The following is an 18,564-nucleotide window of genomic DNA, read 5'->3' on the forward strand; positions in this document are numbered from 1 at the left end:
CATAGCCCGTATGTCATTGAATTCTACATTGCTATTTCCCCAAATAGATTGTGACTCAGAGACAATACCTAACTATCTTTATAGACTAAACGCTTGAAAAGCATTTAAATATCTATATAGATATACAGATAATTAGTTGAACTAAATAAATAAAACTAATATGTTTAATTAGGAGTTTTTATAGTTAGGAATACCTCCATTTCCAAAAAGCATGATTGTAATGATCTCTTTTAATAACAACTTGCTAAAGATAGTTACATAGCTCTGTGAGGGCAAAGGGCAGCTATAAATCATTTCGTTAGAGAGCACCCACCAGTTGCAATCATTCTTCCTTTCCATAGACCTGGAAACAGACTCTTAGATTTCTCAGCCTGGGCTAGCTCATCCTCACTGTATGGCACTGACAAAAACAATTACTCAATAATTTTTTTCCTTTTCCAAATGTAGACAAATGTGGTTGCAAAAATCCTGTTATTGGTATGCTAGGGAAAATGTCATCTCTTCCAGTGCATAAAATATTTATGAATCTGTTTTTGGATATGCTTGGAGAGAAATTTATCCAAAATTAGTTTTATTCAGTGGCTGCATTAACTCAATATTTTGTTTAGTCCAACCTCAACCATTACGGAGAATGAATTCATTAAACAAAAATATGGTAGGAGGTTGGGATCCCTTTGAATAGACCCAAGCTTACTTATAGCCCTAGGAAACAAAAGACCTCAAGTTTTATTCCCAAAGACCAATCTGACTCTAGATAGTAATGACTATAACTGTACAACTATGATTTCCCCCATAGCTATTTGCACTTTTATATGTGAAATAAGTAGGTTTTTGAAAATTGCATCACAACAAAGAATAATGGAGCTAATGTTGATGTTATTACCCAATATTTACTCTGAAAATACTTTCAAAGCTTCACACGCTTCATTTCATCATTACCATTGTAGCCTGGTTACCAACAGAAAAAAAGTACATTCATTTTTCTAGGTATTTGAAAATAATTTAGCTATGTGTTGTTACTGTTCAATGACAATGAGAAAGCCCAAAGATCATTAGAGTCTTGTAGAAATTGCCTATTTTTCCCTTTAGAAACTGAAGTGTGTAACTCAATACTACCCATCCCTAACTGTGTCACAATCTGTCATATTACATCATATCAGACAGCAGAACTTAGTTATGTTGGGCTGCCCCCATCATTGAAGAGATACGAAATTAAACTTGGGCATTATCTTTTCCAGGGAAAATCTACCACCCCCCCAATTTTTATTAATGACAAGTGCCAACTAGAGGGTTAGATGCTGATAAATATCTAATTTTGAAAAAGGAGTAAATTTTATAAAATGTATTTAGCTTCGCAAGAATAAACCTATTGGATTTCTCCTACCAAACTGTAAGAGTTTGTCAACCATCTGTTCAAAAGTAGCTGCTTTCCTCTCTCTCTCATGACATCCCTCTAACCACGTCTGCCCCTCTTGGTCTGGAAAAGTGATTTTAAACTTGGGGAATGAAGATGTGGTTGGTATACATGTGTCAATGGCACAGCAAAATTGGACTGGAAAAGGTATACTGACGAGCATTGCTTCATTTAGTGATGAGAAAATCTTATTAATATAAAGATAAGGAAGCATAAAATTATATGGTATTGTGAAAAAAGCTTTTGCCTTTCTTAAGAAAAATTAGATTTAGAATTTTCCAAGGAAGTTTGACATTAGTTATAAATGGAATTTTGAATGTTTCCAAGAAACATTGCATGCAATTATGTTTACCAACACAGTGAGGCATGAAATTAGAAGATATCTATAAGTTTGGGGAGAGAATCAGGCTTCTTTAAACTTATTTGGCTCTGATTTTCCCCTTTCAAAATCAGTACAGCTATAAGATTGGAAGAAAGGGGAGATTTATTATACCCACTATTGGATTTTAATAATATGAGTTGGCATGAGAAAGAAATAAGCTTTTAAAAAATGAATGCTCAGTTATTTTGGATTGTGGAATTACACTTGAGGGAAACATCATGTGAAATTATTATCTTTTTCCATTAGAGTTTACTTTTAGAAAAACCTTATGGGTGTAAAATTTGATAGAGGCTTTTGCTCCCACTGCTATTGCATGAAAGTGTAGATACAAATTAATGCTGGCAAAGTTAGTAATGACTAACTAGCTCAGATATACACACATGCCATGAGGTCTGCAATCTCAGTGAAACAGCGGATCAAGCAAACAAATGGTAAGAACCCCCACTTGATAAGGAAATACTTTAGTAGGTAGGTCAAAGATTGGTATTGCATTGATATGGGTTGGATTTCCAGCTCTGACACTATTGACTGTGTGACTTGAGCATTTAACTTCCAAATTTCTGTTTCTTCATCTACAAAATGGGAATAATAGAAGTATCTGTATTATTAGGGTTATTTTAGGGAATAAATGAGATAAAGTTTGTAATATGGTTCATAGATTCATGATAAATTCTCATGAATGTTTGTCAATTTTCATTACGATGATTATTGTTGTCATTTACTATATAAAATCAGTTATTTTATTTAAAACTTTCTTCATTTATTTATTTAAAAATACTTCACCGTAAGATCTCAGCTACGTAGTTTTTTAGCTTTAAGTACACTCAAAATGTGACAAGTCAAACATAATTGATAAGAAGTATATTAGTGAGATAAAATACTCCATTTTAATTTTTTAAAACTACTTTTAAAAATGCGATTTCTATTGATTGGATCTGCCAAGTAGTCTTACCCTGAATGGCAGATATCAATTATAGATGAGCTCATGTTGGGACATATGCCTACAGAATTGGTCCAACACAAAAATCTCCTAACTTTTGATACTTTATTTCCTCAGACCAATTGAGGATTTGAAGAGTGTCATCCTTTAGATCCCTATATTTAGCAACAAATAAGGCTAGACATATCTTTTATAACGTTCTCTACAAACTACTGGCCATACAAAAGTACAACAGTGTTGGATGGGAACTACTGTGGTGCAGTTAGAACATAGGTTCAGGAATCAGACATATTTAAGGTCTGTTCTTTAATCAATCACTTATTAGTTGCGTGATTTCCCACAAGTTACTTATTGTTTCAACTTCAATTGTAAAATGGGTTGTTAGTAGTACGTATTTCAGAATAGTTGTTAGCGTTAATGAGCCAATGCATGTAAAACATTCAGTACAAAGTGTGGCATCCTGTGAATGTTTAATAAATGTTAATTATTATTTTCATAATTTTACTAATTTCATTGATTTCTTGGCTGGATGGCTGTAATCATTTTCATTATTGCTTAAAATATGATTCTGATGGGGTCATCAGTTTAAGCTTTTCATGAGCTTCATTCTGTACCATTTATAACTTGTGCCACACATAGAACTGGCTACAAGGGTAATAAGTTCAGAGAGTATGAAAGTTCTGCACCAAAGAAATAGTTGGGGAAAAACCTTGAGGAGCATGATTTGATGAGAGCAGTTGGAAACATCATTTTCACAAATGGATGAAATAACTGAATGTTACTATCATTAGTTGAATTTTGGCTTTTCAATTTGTATGCCACAAGCTATTGAAGAAAAATACCCTACTTCTTTATTGATCATTAATTCTTGATTTTATTTTTATATTGTGATATAATAGTTTTATGGCTACTAATGACTTCATTTACATATTTTTTAAAGGGAAGAAGAACTTGTGTTTTCTTTTAAGGATGAGTTAAATCCCTAGACAGATCTAATTATTCTAATTTTGAATTGTCAGTTTTGTTGACAAATTAACGTTCTCCAACTTTAGTATAATTCAAACTACTTTGTTTTCGGATGAATAAAACATTTTCAGGGAAATTTTCCTTAAAACAATATAGAGAACATTATGTTCTAATAAAGTAGAAGTTATATTGCAGTGCTGATCTTACTGCATGAAATGACAAAAGCAAAACTAGCCATGGTAAAGCAAAGGCCTTTGGGTTCTCAGGGCTCATGGGAATGGCATTTGTGAATTGAAGCATTGACTTAGGTAATTTTCATGACTTAGGTAAGTGCACCCTAGTTAATGACAATTTACCACCGTTGCAGCTGGAGAAACAGCAGCAATAATGACCACATTAGCTATAATGTAATGTAATGTAATGAATAGAAAAAGAGAATGTGGTTTTCTCTCTTGATAGCTATCATCTCTCCCTCCCTCCTTCTCTCCCTCTCTCTTTCTCTCTCTCTCTCTACCTATCGTCTATCTATCAATCACCTAATGTCTATTCAACTATTTATTCAGACAGTGCATAATGGGACAGACTCAAGGCAAAGACTGATAGTGTCAAACTTGAAATACATGTATTTTAGTATGACTCTTTTTTCTTCCTCTTTACAATGCTGCCCGGACATAGCCATACTTTGTGGAGGTCAAAATTCTGAATATGTGTTATCTTTCCAGGAAAATGTGAGAAGCAGCAATCAAATTATTCTCATAATTTCATTTTCATAAAAAATGCTCTACCAATACTGTGTTATCAGGAGTTGGACTATCCTGTGATAACTGCAGATCACAAAATTAAGTCTTTATTCAAAGGGAAGTTGTAAATTTACTATCAGATACCATTGCTTATTTAAAAAGCTTTGTCCACTCCCATCATTTCTCATGCTTTGTAGCTGCTGGAATCTTTGTCTACTTACTGGATGGAGTTTTCAATGCGGGTGATCGTGAGGAAAGCAGCAAGATTTGCTGTGTAAGATGAGATGACAATCAAAGCAAATAGCCACCAAGCCCCCATCATCATTCGAGTAGCCAGAGTTGTGTATGGGACCTCTCCACCTGTGGAAAGAAGCAAGGAGAATAAAGGAACATCAGCAAGTATTTATTCAGAAATTTGAGGTCAAAGACGTTCGATACCAACTTAACTTTTAAGTAGTAAGAAATCTTTCTACATAACAACATCAGCATAAATCTCCGTATTTTGCTTATGTTCATCACTTCATATTTAATTCCCTTTTATGAGACTACGTGGGATCCGGTCAAAAAGGAGCATGATAAATATTTAGTATCATACGTTTAAATGATATTTCTTCCACCTTCTCATTCAACTCCAGAATTAATTACCCTCTTATTTTAACCACAGATATACACTTTTATTTCTAAGAGCTTGATTATTCATTCATTAGGTGATATTAATAATATTATGCCTATATTTAATATAACTTTTTCAGATTTATAGTTCAATAAATATATTAAAAATTATTTTGGGCAAATTCCCTAGAAAATAGAATATATGGTCTTGGGATCACACATAGGCCTATTGTCTTCAGCATTATCACATTTGTTTTGTTCTACTCCTAACTCACTAGCCACTCTTCTATAATCTTGCTGTAGAATCTTTGTTGAATGAATATATGTTTTATATAAAACTAATAGTGCTTCTAAAATAAATTGGGTTTATGCTAATAGTAGAAATAAATCAAAGAGATATAATAGTATGTTCGTTGAGGTCCATCAATATGTGAATGACTTAATAGGATTCAATTAATTATAAATTCAAGCAGATTTTTATGCCAACCACTAATTCTCATTGTGTAATATCTAAATTTTCAGTGTAGTGTAAACATACCCTTTGGTTATGTCCTGAGCTATTTTCTTGATGTAACATACTCTGAACAGGCTACCTTCTGATATCTGGAACACATTTTTCAAAAGTTATAATGTATATCAGATACTTTCTTCTTCAAAGCAAAGGAAATATTTACTCAGCTTTTAAAAGATGAAAAAAAGAGAAAATATTTATGTTTAAATCTACTTGGGAACATCCTAAACAAAATGACTAATTGAAAAAATAATAATACATGAATAAGATGATGGCCAAAGACTGAAAGATGTTAATGTATAACAAAATTAGAACAAGAAATTCAGGACTGAAAAAGATAATACAAGATTTGTTTTCATAAAGTCTTTAACTTTGATTAGAGTTGTTATCACCCATATGAAAGAATATTTGTTGAGCTTTCTATATCCGTGGCATAAAATCTGAAACTTGGGTAATTCAAATATTCTTGTAGAATCCAAATAAAATGATATTTTATTTGCTATCTGTATTTAGAAATCAAATCTTAAAAGTAATGGGATTCTTTACTTCCAATTCTGGTAATTCAAAAAACCCTCCCACTGACAGCAACTAGAAAAACTGAAGATACATTTGAGAGCTAAAGAAGCAGTAAAAAAAATCAGAAGACCAAGATCTTGCAGAAGAAGATAACCCAGAAATGTGACTTGGTATTTAGGACTGCTTTGCCCTGATGGATAAACGCCAATTGAACAAAAGGAATCTAAGAGACTGAGAAGCTGAGCAATGTTTTTAAAAGCCTTAAAAAGTTAGATGGCTATAAGAACTAGGGCCCAGGGCTTACGAGATGTAGGTGGGACCGAGAAAACTGGGAAATCCTCATATGCTCGGAAATCAGTAATTACAATTCTATTAAGCCTTAGGTCAAGAAAAAATCACAAGAGAAATAAAAAATATTTTGAATGTGATGATAAAAATATTCCATAGCAAAACTCCACAAGTTTTTATAGCTGATAGGATGCAGCTAAATATGCGTTTTCAGGAAAATTCATAGCCTACAAAGTATAAGAAAAGAGGGCTGAAAATCAATGAGCTACTCATCAATTTCAAGACATTAAAAAAAAATCAATGAGTTAAACCTAAAGAAAATAGAAGGGAGCCAGCCCTGATGGCCTAGCATTTAACATTTGGCACTTTCTGCTTCGGTAGCCTGGGTTTGGTTCCTGGGCATGGGACCACACTACTACTCTGTCAGCAGCCATGCTGTGGCAGTGGCTCACAGAGAAGAACCAGAACAACAACTCTAATCTATAACTATGTACTGGGGCTTTGAGGAGGAAAGAAAAAAAGAGAGGAAGATTGGCAACAGATGTTAGCTCAGAGAGAATCTTTCCCAGCAACAAAAAAGAAAATAAAAGGAAGGAAATAACAAATACAAGAGAAAAAAATTAACAAATAACATAGACAAAATAAATAGAGAACCTTGAACCTTTGAAAAGACCTATAAAAAGCTGTTGAGATTGATTAAGAAAATAAATAAATGTGCAAAAAATACAATCAGAGGAATAAAAAGGGTATGTTGTTACAGATATTACAGACATTACAAGGATAAAAGGAGGAGAATCTTATGTAATTTTATGCAGATTAATTTGGAAATTGACATGATATGGAAAAATTTCTAGAAAAATTGCCACCCAAAGAAATAGAAAATTTGAATGATCTTACAACTACTAAAGACTTTGAATCAATGATGAAAATTTACCCACAAAAAACTTCAAAGCCAATGGCCTTACTGGCAAAATCTATCATATATTTTAGCAATAATTAACTAATTTTACACAAACTCTTCCTGAGATTAGAAAAAAGTAAGAACCTACTCCATACATTTTGTTAACAAAGCACAACTTTGATAACAAAATCTGACAAGGTCATCTCAAGAAAGGAAAATTACAGGACAATCTTTCATATGATTGCAGATGAAAACGACTTAAATTAGTAAGCTGAAAGCTGCAAGAAATTAATAAATAAGCACACTGGGTTTATTATAAAAGTAGGCATTGGTTTGGCTTTCAAAAGTCAGTTATTGGAATTCACTATTAGCACTGTAAAGGAGAAAAATCATATAATCATTTTCACAGATGCAGAAAAAGCACAGTTAAAATTCAAATCTAGTCTTAAAAAAACAAAACAAAATAAACCTAGAAATAATCCAGCAAACTAGAAATAAAAGAACATTTCTTAGTCTCACAGAGCACTTTCAGAAAACCTATAGCAGACATCATATTTATTAATAAATATTTTTAAAGACTGTCTTAAAGGCTACAAATTGTTACCACTTCTATTCAACAATGAGTTGAAGGCGCTCAACAGTGTAGTGCAACAACTCCCCAAAAAAAGAACAAGAAGAAGAAATACTTTAGAACTGGGAAGACTGAAAGAAAAGCTATGGATTGGAGAGGAAATAAATACGTATGTAAAAAATCCAAGAGGTTATAGAATAAATTACAAAAATTAATGTTAGTTATCAGTTTACTATGGTACAAAGTCAATGTTCAAAAATCAATCCCTATATGTATATACCAGCAACAAACACTTAATACATGGAATTAAGTAATATATATCATTTGAAATAGCATTAAAAACATAAAATATCTACGAATAAAGATGTGAAAGGCCTCTACATAAAAATCTATAGAACATTTTTTAGTGAAATAAAGGAAGATTAAATAAATCAACAGATATATCATGTTTATTGATTGAAAGACTCAACATTGTAAAGATATAAATTCTTCTCAAATTGATCTATAGATTCAGTGAATTGTCAATTACAATCCCAGGTTCTTTGTGTGAGTGAGTGTATGTGTATAAGAGTGTGCGTGTGTATGTAGGTGTATAAGAAGTTGAATGTAAAATTTATATGAAATTGCAAAAAGACAACGGTAGCCAAGACAATCTTCAAGAAGGAGAAAAAGACTGGTTCTAGCTGACCGTATCTTTACATAGTAATTAAGACAGAGTGGTATCTGTACAAGGATAGACCAAATCCATGAAAATTACCCATGTGTACATAGGCCCTTCATTTATGCCAAGTTGGCACTGCAGTACTGTATAGAAAGAGAGGTCTTTTCAATAATGCTACTAAGTCGATTTGGATATACATAAGAAAAAATAATAAAACTTGTTTCCTAAGTTAAAACATACATAAAAACTCAATACCCAGCAGCTTATAGATCTAAATATAAGAGATAACAATAAAGCTTCTAGAAATAATATAGAAGAATATATTCAATATATCCACACATTTGGGTAGTAAAGGTTTCTTGAGTAGAGCACAATTGCATTAGCACAAAAGAAAACAATGATATGATAAACAAATGATAAATTTGATAACAATAATACTTCACAGTTCAACAGACACCATTAGGAGACTGAGAAGATAAGCCAAATTAGAAGATATTTGCAATACACATATCTAACAAAAAATCACCAATATATATTAACTTCTATAAACCAATAAGCATAAAACAGACTACAATTAGAAAAATGGGCAAGAGGCTTCATGAAAGAAGACAAACAAATGGCCAATAAACATGCAAAAAGATGCCAACCTCATTAGTGAAGAGGGATATATAAAATAAAAGAAAAACGAAACATCACTGGCAGCCACCCAAATAATTAAAATAAAGAAACAGACAATATCAAGTGTTGGCAAGGATGTGGAGCTACCAGAATGCTCCACTCCTGTTGTTGGGATTGTAAAGTGGTTTGATCACTTTGATAACCAATTTGGCAGCATCTCTGAAAACTACTGTATTCACATCTGAAGACTCAGCAATTCCACTCCTTAGGTACACACTTCAAAGGAGAATATGTGTGCCAAGAGACATGCCCAGGAATGTTCATGGCATAATCAGTCATAATAGCCCCAAAGTGGAAACAGCCTAAACACTCTTTGAGAATAGAACGGCTAAATAAATTATGGCATATTCATAGAATGGAATGAAAATGAATGAATGAAATTTCATTTTCAGCAATGAAAATGAATGAATTTCCTTTATATATCACACCATGAGTGAATTTCACAAACCTAATATTAAGTAAAAGTATTCACACTGTATGATAAATGTTCAAAAACAGGCAACGTGAATGGTAGTGCTGGTAAATCCAAGGGTGGTTTCCTTTGGGGACAGAGAACATTGGTTGGGAGGGGGCAATGGGGCTGGGCCACTGGGAATGCTCTCTCCTTTCCCAGGTAGTCATTACACAGGTGTCCTTTGCTGGGAATTCATTGAGCTGCACAGTTAAGTTTTGTGCACTTTTCTGTATGTAAAGAATATTTCACAACTAAAGAAAAACATAGAAAAAAGTAAGGAGAGAAAAGGGTGATTTTAGAAAGACAATTTTTTTTCTTTCTCTCTTTTTTTTCCCTTTCTCTCTTTTTTTTTTCCTTCTCTGTGTCCACAATTGAAAAACTGAAGTCTCTCATGGATTCAGGATGCTAGAGGAGAGAATCAAGTAAAAGACAAAAAATTATCTGCTAAATTAAAAATACAATTCCACATTGCTAAAGCACAGCAGAAATTAGGCTGACAATTCCTGACGCTTCAGGGTGTGCAAGGGTCTGACTCCAGAGTTGGGTGTTTTGATCCCTATAACTCCTGGTGAGTTTGAAGTCTCCCAATATCACTCTGCAGAAGCATATGGAATTTGTATTTTCCAAAGTGACGCCTCTGTTTTAAGGAAAATCTTCTTGACATAGATTTGCATTTTGATGTGACTGATTTGCCACATCAAAAAATATATCAACCTTGCTACTGTATATATTATCTTGCTTATAAAAGTTGTTGAAGAAATAAAGCAATGTTTTGGCCTCAAGCAATATTGTGAAACTTGATAATTTCACCTGAATCAGGCAAAAATTTGTAGCTGTAAGTTTTATTTTGTGTGATACATATGTGTCTTTGTGTTTGCCTGAAATTATGGGAGATAATTAACTGTTTATCATTCTCTAACTTGGTTATTTGGTTAATCAGCTTCTCATATATTTAAAAACTCACAAAATGTTTGTTATATAGTATGGGACTTTGGAACTCTTTTATGAAATATGATCAAGAAAAAAATAGAAGAAAATTCATCATTACCTTTCCTTATAAACATTCCTTTTTTCAAAAATTGGGTCCTTATTGGATCCAGGTTACTAGCAAAATGACTAAAAACTCTTATAGTAAACAGAAAATTTCCAATATTAGGGGTGACTGAATATGCTCAAGTAAGCTGATCAATTGAAGTGTCAATAAATATTAGGATGTTTTCCAGTCACAAAATCACAATTTAGAAAATATGAAGAAGAATATTTTTGACAGTTAGTCATTGCCAAGGCAGTGTTCTATAATTAAGGATGGGAGAGAACATACAGAGCTCCTAAATGCTTACAGTATGTCAGTCCCTTTTATGTATTACTCTGTTCCTTGAAGTTTATTCATAAATTGTCAAATTAAGAGACTGGTGGGGAGGTGACCTCAGCATCATGGCAGAGTAATTTCTCCCGGTAATCTCTCCCCACCAACATACAATGAAAAGGCCATTCATATTCCAACAGAGGACATTCAAACACAACACGAAAAATGTTGGAGAGACCCATGCAGCCATACAACAGAAGGCAGAGAGACTGGAGCCCCCTCGGAAGAGGTGGAACTTAGTAAGAGAAAACTTCACTCTTGCCCCTAAAGATTGCAATCTGGGACTGGTGGAGGCCTCTGAGAGGGAAGGAATGGGGGAGGGGACATTCATTCATGGGAACATCAACAATCCCCAAGGGCCCTTGCAGCCTAAAGGCAAGCCCTCTGCTGGGGTGAAAGCTTTCATGGGGGGGTGACGTCCTCAAGCCAACTCCCCAGGAGAGCAGGTAGCAAGACCAGAGCAAGAAAATCCTGAGAGCATGGAGGAGACAGTGCCCCTCCTCCCATCTGCCCAGTGCTGCTCCACTGCGGTGGATCTCATCTGATGGCAGAGGGCTCAGAATATGTGGCTCTTGACCCCCACCCAGTGGTGATAGGTGGTAACTGTGACCAAATAACACCAGGATGTGATAAAACAGAGCCACACCCTGTAGCAATATCAAACATTATATTAGATCTCCAGACCAGAGACAAAATGACAAGTATGCAGAAATCAGTCCTGAGGACACAGAAATATGTAATCTAATTGACAAAGAATTGAAAATAGCTATCATCAAAAAACTCAACAAATTAAAAGAGAATGTAGAGAAACAATTCAATGAGTTCAGGAGCTACTTAACAAAAGAGATTGAAACTATAAAGAAGAGTCAATCAGAAGTATTATAGATGAAAGACACAATGGAAGAAATAAAACAAAATATGGATTCCCTGAATGCTGCAGTGGATGTCATAGAGGAGCATATCAGTATAATCAAAGATAGACCTGTTGAAGTGATCCAGACCAAGGAGAGAGAACTAAGACTACAAAGAAATGAAGGAAGTCTCTCAGAAATAGCCGACTCAATTAGGAAATGCAAGTTAAGAATTATAAGTATTCAAGAAGGAGAAGAGAAGGAGAATGGAGCAGAAAGCTTGTTCAAAGAAATAATATCAGAGAACTCCACAAACCAAGGGAAGGAGATGGAAATCCATTTGGAAGAGGCTATCAGATCTCCTAAATATGTTAATGTAAAGAGACCACCTGCAAGGCATATAGTAGTGAAACTGGCACAAGTGAATGACAAAGAAAGAATACTAAGGGCAACAAGGCAGAAGAAAATAACCTACAAAGGAACCCCTATCAGGCTTTCAGCATATTTCTCTGCAGAAACCTTACAGGCTAGGAGAGACTGGAATGACATATTCAAATCTTTGAAGGACAAAAACTTTCAGCCAAGAATACTCTATCCAGTGAAAATATCCTTCAGATATAATGGAGAAATACAAACTTTCCCAGACAAACATAAGCTAAGGGAGTTCATAGCACAAGAACCCCCAAAAGAAATCCTCAAGAAGGCCCTCATACCTGAAAAAAAAAGGCAGAAAGGGGTTACGAAGCATGGAGCAAGACAGGTAGACAGGTAGACAGAATCATAACAGGTTAGCAAACACTCAAGTATAACATTAAAGACACAGTGAAGGAAAACACCAAAAACAAAGATAACCTTCTCATTTTAACCACAAACTCATAAAACACAAGATGGAATAAGATGTGAGAAAAACAACTTAGGAGGGGAAGAGGAAAGGGACTGAATCAGTTTAGTCTAAGGAAATAAGAGGCCATCAGAACAGGGACTATCTTATCCACGAGATTTTGAATACAAACCTCATGGTAACCACTAAACAAAAAAGCAGAACAGAGACACAAAAAATAAATAAGGAGAAAAAAAGAAACACAACATAGAAAACTACATAACTCCACTGATAGACCAAAATACAAAGAACGAGAAACAAAGGAAATGCAGGAGAACTGGAAAATGAGTAATAAAATGGCAGCATTAAGCCCTCATATATCCATAACCCCCCAAACATAAATGGATTGAATTCTCAAAGAAAGACACAGAATGATGATATGGGTTAAAGAACATGACCCAACAATATGCTGCCTCCAGGAAACACATCTCAGCTCCAATGACAAACACAGGCTCAAAGTGAAGGGATGGAAGATGATACTCCAAGCTAAAGGCAAACAAAAGAAAGCAGGTGTTGCAACACTTATATATCAGACAAAGTAGACTTCAAGATAAGATAGGTAAAGAGAGACAAAGAGGGGCAGTATATAATTATCAAATGGACATTCCATCAAGAAGAAAGAACACTTATAAATATCTATACACCCAACGCAGGAGCACCAAAGTACATAAAGCAACTATTAACAAACCTAAAAGAAGATATTAATAACACAATAATAGTAGGGGCCCTCAACACTCCACTCACATCAATGGATGGATCATCCAGACAGAAAATCAACAAGGAAAGAGTGGAATTAAATGAAAAGCTAGACCAGTTGGACTTAATAGATATATATAGAACACTCCATCCCAAAACAGCAGAATACACATTCTTCTCAAGTGCTCATGGAACATTCTCAAGGATAGACCATATGTTGGGAAACAAGGCAAGCCTCAATAAATTTAAGAAGATTGAAATAATAACAAGCATCTTCTCTGATCACAATGCTATAAATCTACAAATTAATTACAAGAAAAATGCTGAGAAAAGGACAAAGATGTGGAGACTAAACCACATGCTATTGAACAAGCAATGGATCATTGAAGAAATTAAAGGCAAAATCAAGAAATATCTGGAGACAAATGAAAATGAAAACATACCATACCAACTCATATGGGATGCAGCAAAAGCCGTATTGAGAGAAATTCATTGCAATATAGGCTCACCTTAACAAACAAGAAAACTCCCAAATAAGCAAGCTAAAATTATACCTAACTGAACTAGAAAAAGAGGAACAAACAAAGCCAAAGTCAGCAGAAGGAGAGAAATAATAAAAATCAGAGCAGAAATAAATGCTGTTGAAACAAAAGAGGCAGTAGAAAGGATCAATGAAATAGCTGGTTCTTTGAGAAGATAGATAAAATTGAAAACCCCCTAGCCAGACTTACAGAGAAAAAAAGAGAGAAAGCTCAGATAAATGAAATTAGAAATGAAAGAGAAATAACAACAGATACCACAGAAATACAATGGATTATGGGAAAACTACGAAAAACTATATGCCGGAAAAATGGACAATCTAGAGGAAATGGATAAATTTTTAGACTCTCACAACCTCCCGAAGCTGAAACAAGAAGAAATAGAGAATCTGAATAGACCAATCACAAGTAAACAGATTGAAACAGTAATCAAAAGCATCCCAAAGAATAAAAGCCCAGGACCAGATGGCTTCCCTGGGGAATCCTACCAAACTTTCAGAGAAGATTTAATACCTATCCTTCTGAAGCTATTCCAAAAAATTAGGGAAGATGTAATGCTTCCTAATACATTCTATGAGGCCAACATCACTCTGATACCAAAGCCTGACAAGGGCAACAGAAAAAAAGGAAAACTACAGGCTAATATTGCTGAAGAACATAGATGCAAAAAATCCTCAAAAAAATATTGGCAAACTGAATACAGCAATACATCATAAAGATCATACATCATGATCAAGTGGGAGTTATACCAGGGACATAAGGATGGTTCAACATCTGCAAATCAATCAATGTGATACACCACAATTAACAAAATGAGGAATACAAACCACATGATCATCTCAACAGACGCAGAGAAAGCATTTGACAAGATCTAGCAGCCATTTATGATAAAAGCTCTTAACAAAATGGCAATATGAGGAAATTACCTCAAAATAGTAAAGGCCATTTATGACAAACACACACCCAGCATCATACTCAATGGGGAAAAACTGAATGCCATCCCTCTGAGAACAGGAACAAGACAAGGATGCCCACTATTACCAGTCTTATTCAACATAGTACTCTAGGTTTTGGCCAGAGAAATTAGGCAAGAGAAAGGAAAAAAAGGAATCCAAACAGGGAGTGAAGAAGTGAAACTCTCACTGTTTGCAGATGACATGATCTTTTATATAGAAAATGGTTAAAGAAGCCATCAGAAAACTATTAGAAATAATTGACAACTACAGTAAAGTTGTGGGGTACAAAATCAACTTACAAAAATCAGTTGTACTTTTGTACTCTAACAATGAACTTACAGAAACAGAACTCAAGAATACAATTCCATTTACAATCGCAACAAAGAATAAAGTACCTAGGAATGAATTTAACTAAGGAGGTGAAATACTTATACAATGAATACTATAGGACATTGTTGAAAGAAATAGATAATGACATAAAGAGATGGGAAGAGATTCCATGCACATGGATTGGAAGAATAAACATAGTTAAAATGTCCATACTACACAAAGCAATCTACAGATTCAATGCAATCCCAATCAGAATCCCAATGACATTCTTCATGGCAATAGAACAAAGAATCCTAAAATTCATATGGGACAACCAAAGACCCCAAATTGCTAAAGCGATATTGAGAAAAAAGAACAAAGCTGGAGGCATCACAATCCCTGACTTCAAAATGTACTACAAAGCCATAGTGATCAAAACAGCATGGTACTGGTACAAAAACAGACACACAGATCAATGGAACAGAACCGAAATCCCAGAAATACAACCGCACATATACAGAGAGATAATCTTCCACAAAGGTGTCAAGAACATACAAGGGACAAAAGACCGTCTCTTCAATAAATGGTATTGGGAAAACTGGATGGCTACACGCAAAAGAATGAAAGTGGACCATTATCTATCTCACGGAATATGCAAAAATTAACTCAAAATGCATCAAAGACTTGAAGATAAGTCCTGAAACCATAAAACTTCTGGAAGATAATATAGGTAGTACACTCTTTGACAACGAACTTAAAAGGATCTTTTCGAATACCATGTCTTCTCAGACGAGGGAAACAACAGAAAAAATAAACAAGTGGGAGTTCATCAGACTAAAGAACTACCGCAAGGCAGAAGAAACTGGGATCAAAATCAAAAGACAACCACCAATTGGGAGAAAATATTTGCAAATCATATATACAAAAAAACAGCCTGAACAAAAAGTGGGCAGAGGATATGAACAGACATTTTTCCAAAGAAGATATACAGATGGACAATAAACACATGAAAAGATGTTCAACATCACTAATCATCAGGGAAATACAAATCAAAACTACACTAAGATACCACCTTATACCTGTTAAATTGGCTATAATCACTTAGACTAAAAATAACAACTATTGGAGAGGGTGTGGAGAAAAGGGAACCCTCATATACTGCTGTTGGGAATGCAAACTGGTGCAGCCACTATGGAAAACAGCATGGAGATTCATCAAAATACTAAAAATAGAACTACCATACGACCCAGCTATCCCACTACTGGGTATCTACCCAAAGAACTTGAAATTAACAATCCAAAGTAACATATGCACCCCTATGTTCCTTGCAGCACTATTCACAATATCCAAGACATGGAAACAATCCAAGTGCCCATCGACTGATTAGATAAAGAAGACGTGGTGTATATATATACGATGGAATACTGCTCAGCCATAAAAAAGTCAAAATCATCCCATTTGCAACAACATGGATGGATCTGGAAGGAATTATGCTAAGTGAAATAAGCTAGACTGAGAAAGACAAACACCAGATGATTTCACTCATATGTGCAGTATAAACAAACACAGGGACAAAGAAAACAGTACAGTGGTTACCAGGGGAAGAGGGTGGGAGGTGAGCACAGGGGGTGAATGGGAGCACTTATGTGGTGATAGACAAGAAATAATGTACAAGTGAAATTTCACAATGATTTAAACTATTATGAACTCAAATAAAAAAAAAAACGAGAGAGACTGGCAGTCACCAGATTTGTAAACACTTTGATTTTTTATCTTCTGGTGGAAGGTATGGGGGTAATAAGGAAAGGCATATGAGATATGCATGTGGTTTGCTCTTGGCCACAGGTTAGTAGGTCCACTATACTGAACCTATTTGCAAGGTAGGGCAGGTGTCCATAATGTGGCATGTCTGTGATTGGTTCAAGAGATGGCTTTAGGTAGTAGGGAGGGATAACATAAAATCATATTGTGTTGGGCCAGCTCTGGTTGCCTAGTGGTTAAATTCAGCATGCTCTGCTTCAGCAGCCCAGGTTCTGTGCCTGGGCACTGACCTACACTGCTCTGTTAGTGGCCGTGCTGTGCTGGTGGCCCACATACTAAAAAAAAATAGAGGACGATTGGCACAGACATTAGCTCAGGGCAAATTTTCCTCAGCAAAAAGCAAATAAACAAAAATCATGCTGTGTTGTGATGAGAAACTTTTTCCATTTATGATTCTTTCAGCATTTTCTTATCATGGCAAGAACAAAGCCACAGTTTGGTAATAATAAATCTCTTTAAACTTTTGAATCTATAAAAGGAAGGCAAATCTCAAACTCCCTCTGGCAGGCAACAGAAACTAGTTAGAATTTAATAATGTTTCATTTATATTATACTTATGTTATAGTTATTTCCGATTTAATGCAAATGGCACTGCTTTTATATTAGTGGACACAACCTTTATTAATAATAAGTTTAACCATCTATAATTTCAATTTCAAGCATTTCACTCTCCTATGCCATTTTCTACTTGTTGAGCTTGCTTCCCCCATCCAGTCTACAGTCCCACCAAGATCGAAGATCTATTACCTTTTCACTACCCCTCGCCACTCTCTTACACACACTTCCCCCTTACCAAGCTCAAATCCAGTGATTTGTTAAAATCAATTCATTGCACTTATCCTCAATTCCCTTGAAATCCTCTTAGCAGAGCCCTAAACCAAGTCAAATCCAATTTTGCCCAAACTTTGTGTGTAAACTATGCAACTGAATATAACTGTGGAATAACATACAACTGTGCAGTCATTTTAAATTCATTTTAAATTCACAAACTTCAAATAAGACTTTAATGCAGCCTCGCCGTCATAGTCCATCTCCCTAGAAATTCTCTCCTCCACTCTCCTAGACACTTATTTCAGTGTTTCCCTGTCTTCCAATACACAAAGCTCCCCTCATTCAGTGGATGATCATGAGATCTATCTCATTTAGCAATTAGAGGGAACGTCCAGAGAAAAAGCAAGGCAGAACAGAGTCTACAGTGTGCACTTTAGGGTCAGAAAGGAGGGGAAATGTGCTTATATTTTTAAAACGAAACAACAGGAAAATAAAAAATACATATGGAGAGTAGGGAGGGAGAAGAGTGAAAGGGACAAGGATGAAACTGAGATTTCTGTGACTGCACTTTGTTATTTAGTTTTTCATTTGGAACAGGTAGTATTTTACATAACTAAAAAGAATATTAAGTTTAAAAAAGATCAAATTGAAGACAAACGGATACAAATGAACTTGAAAGTACATCAAGTTAGTGATATAATTGTACAGAGGAAAGAATTACTTCAAATAACTTTAAAACAC

The 18,564-nt window shown here is 34.7% G+C and overlaps 1 protein-coding gene across 1 annotated transcript in view; it reads right to left on the minus strand.

Moving 5' to 3' along the window:
* The window catches only part of GRID2 (glutamate ionotropic receptor delta type subunit 2), a 1,375,518-nt gene that overhangs the window by 243,207 nt on the left and 1,113,747 nt on the right, over positions 1 to 18,564 (minus strand). The window contains exon 12 of the mRNA XM_070612619.1: positions 4,664 to 4,802. Within this exon, the coding sequence (XP_070468720.1) occupies positions 4,664 to 4,802 (139 nt within the window). The remainder of the gene's footprint in view (positions 1 to 4,663; positions 4,803 to 18,564) is intronic.

This window comes from Equus przewalskii, chromosome 3 (genome assembly GCF_037783145.1).
Source record: "Equus przewalskii isolate Varuska chromosome 3, EquPr2, whole genome shotgun sequence".
Classification (NCBI taxonomy): Eukaryota; Metazoa; Chordata; class Mammalia; order Perissodactyla; family Equidae; genus Equus; species Equus przewalskii.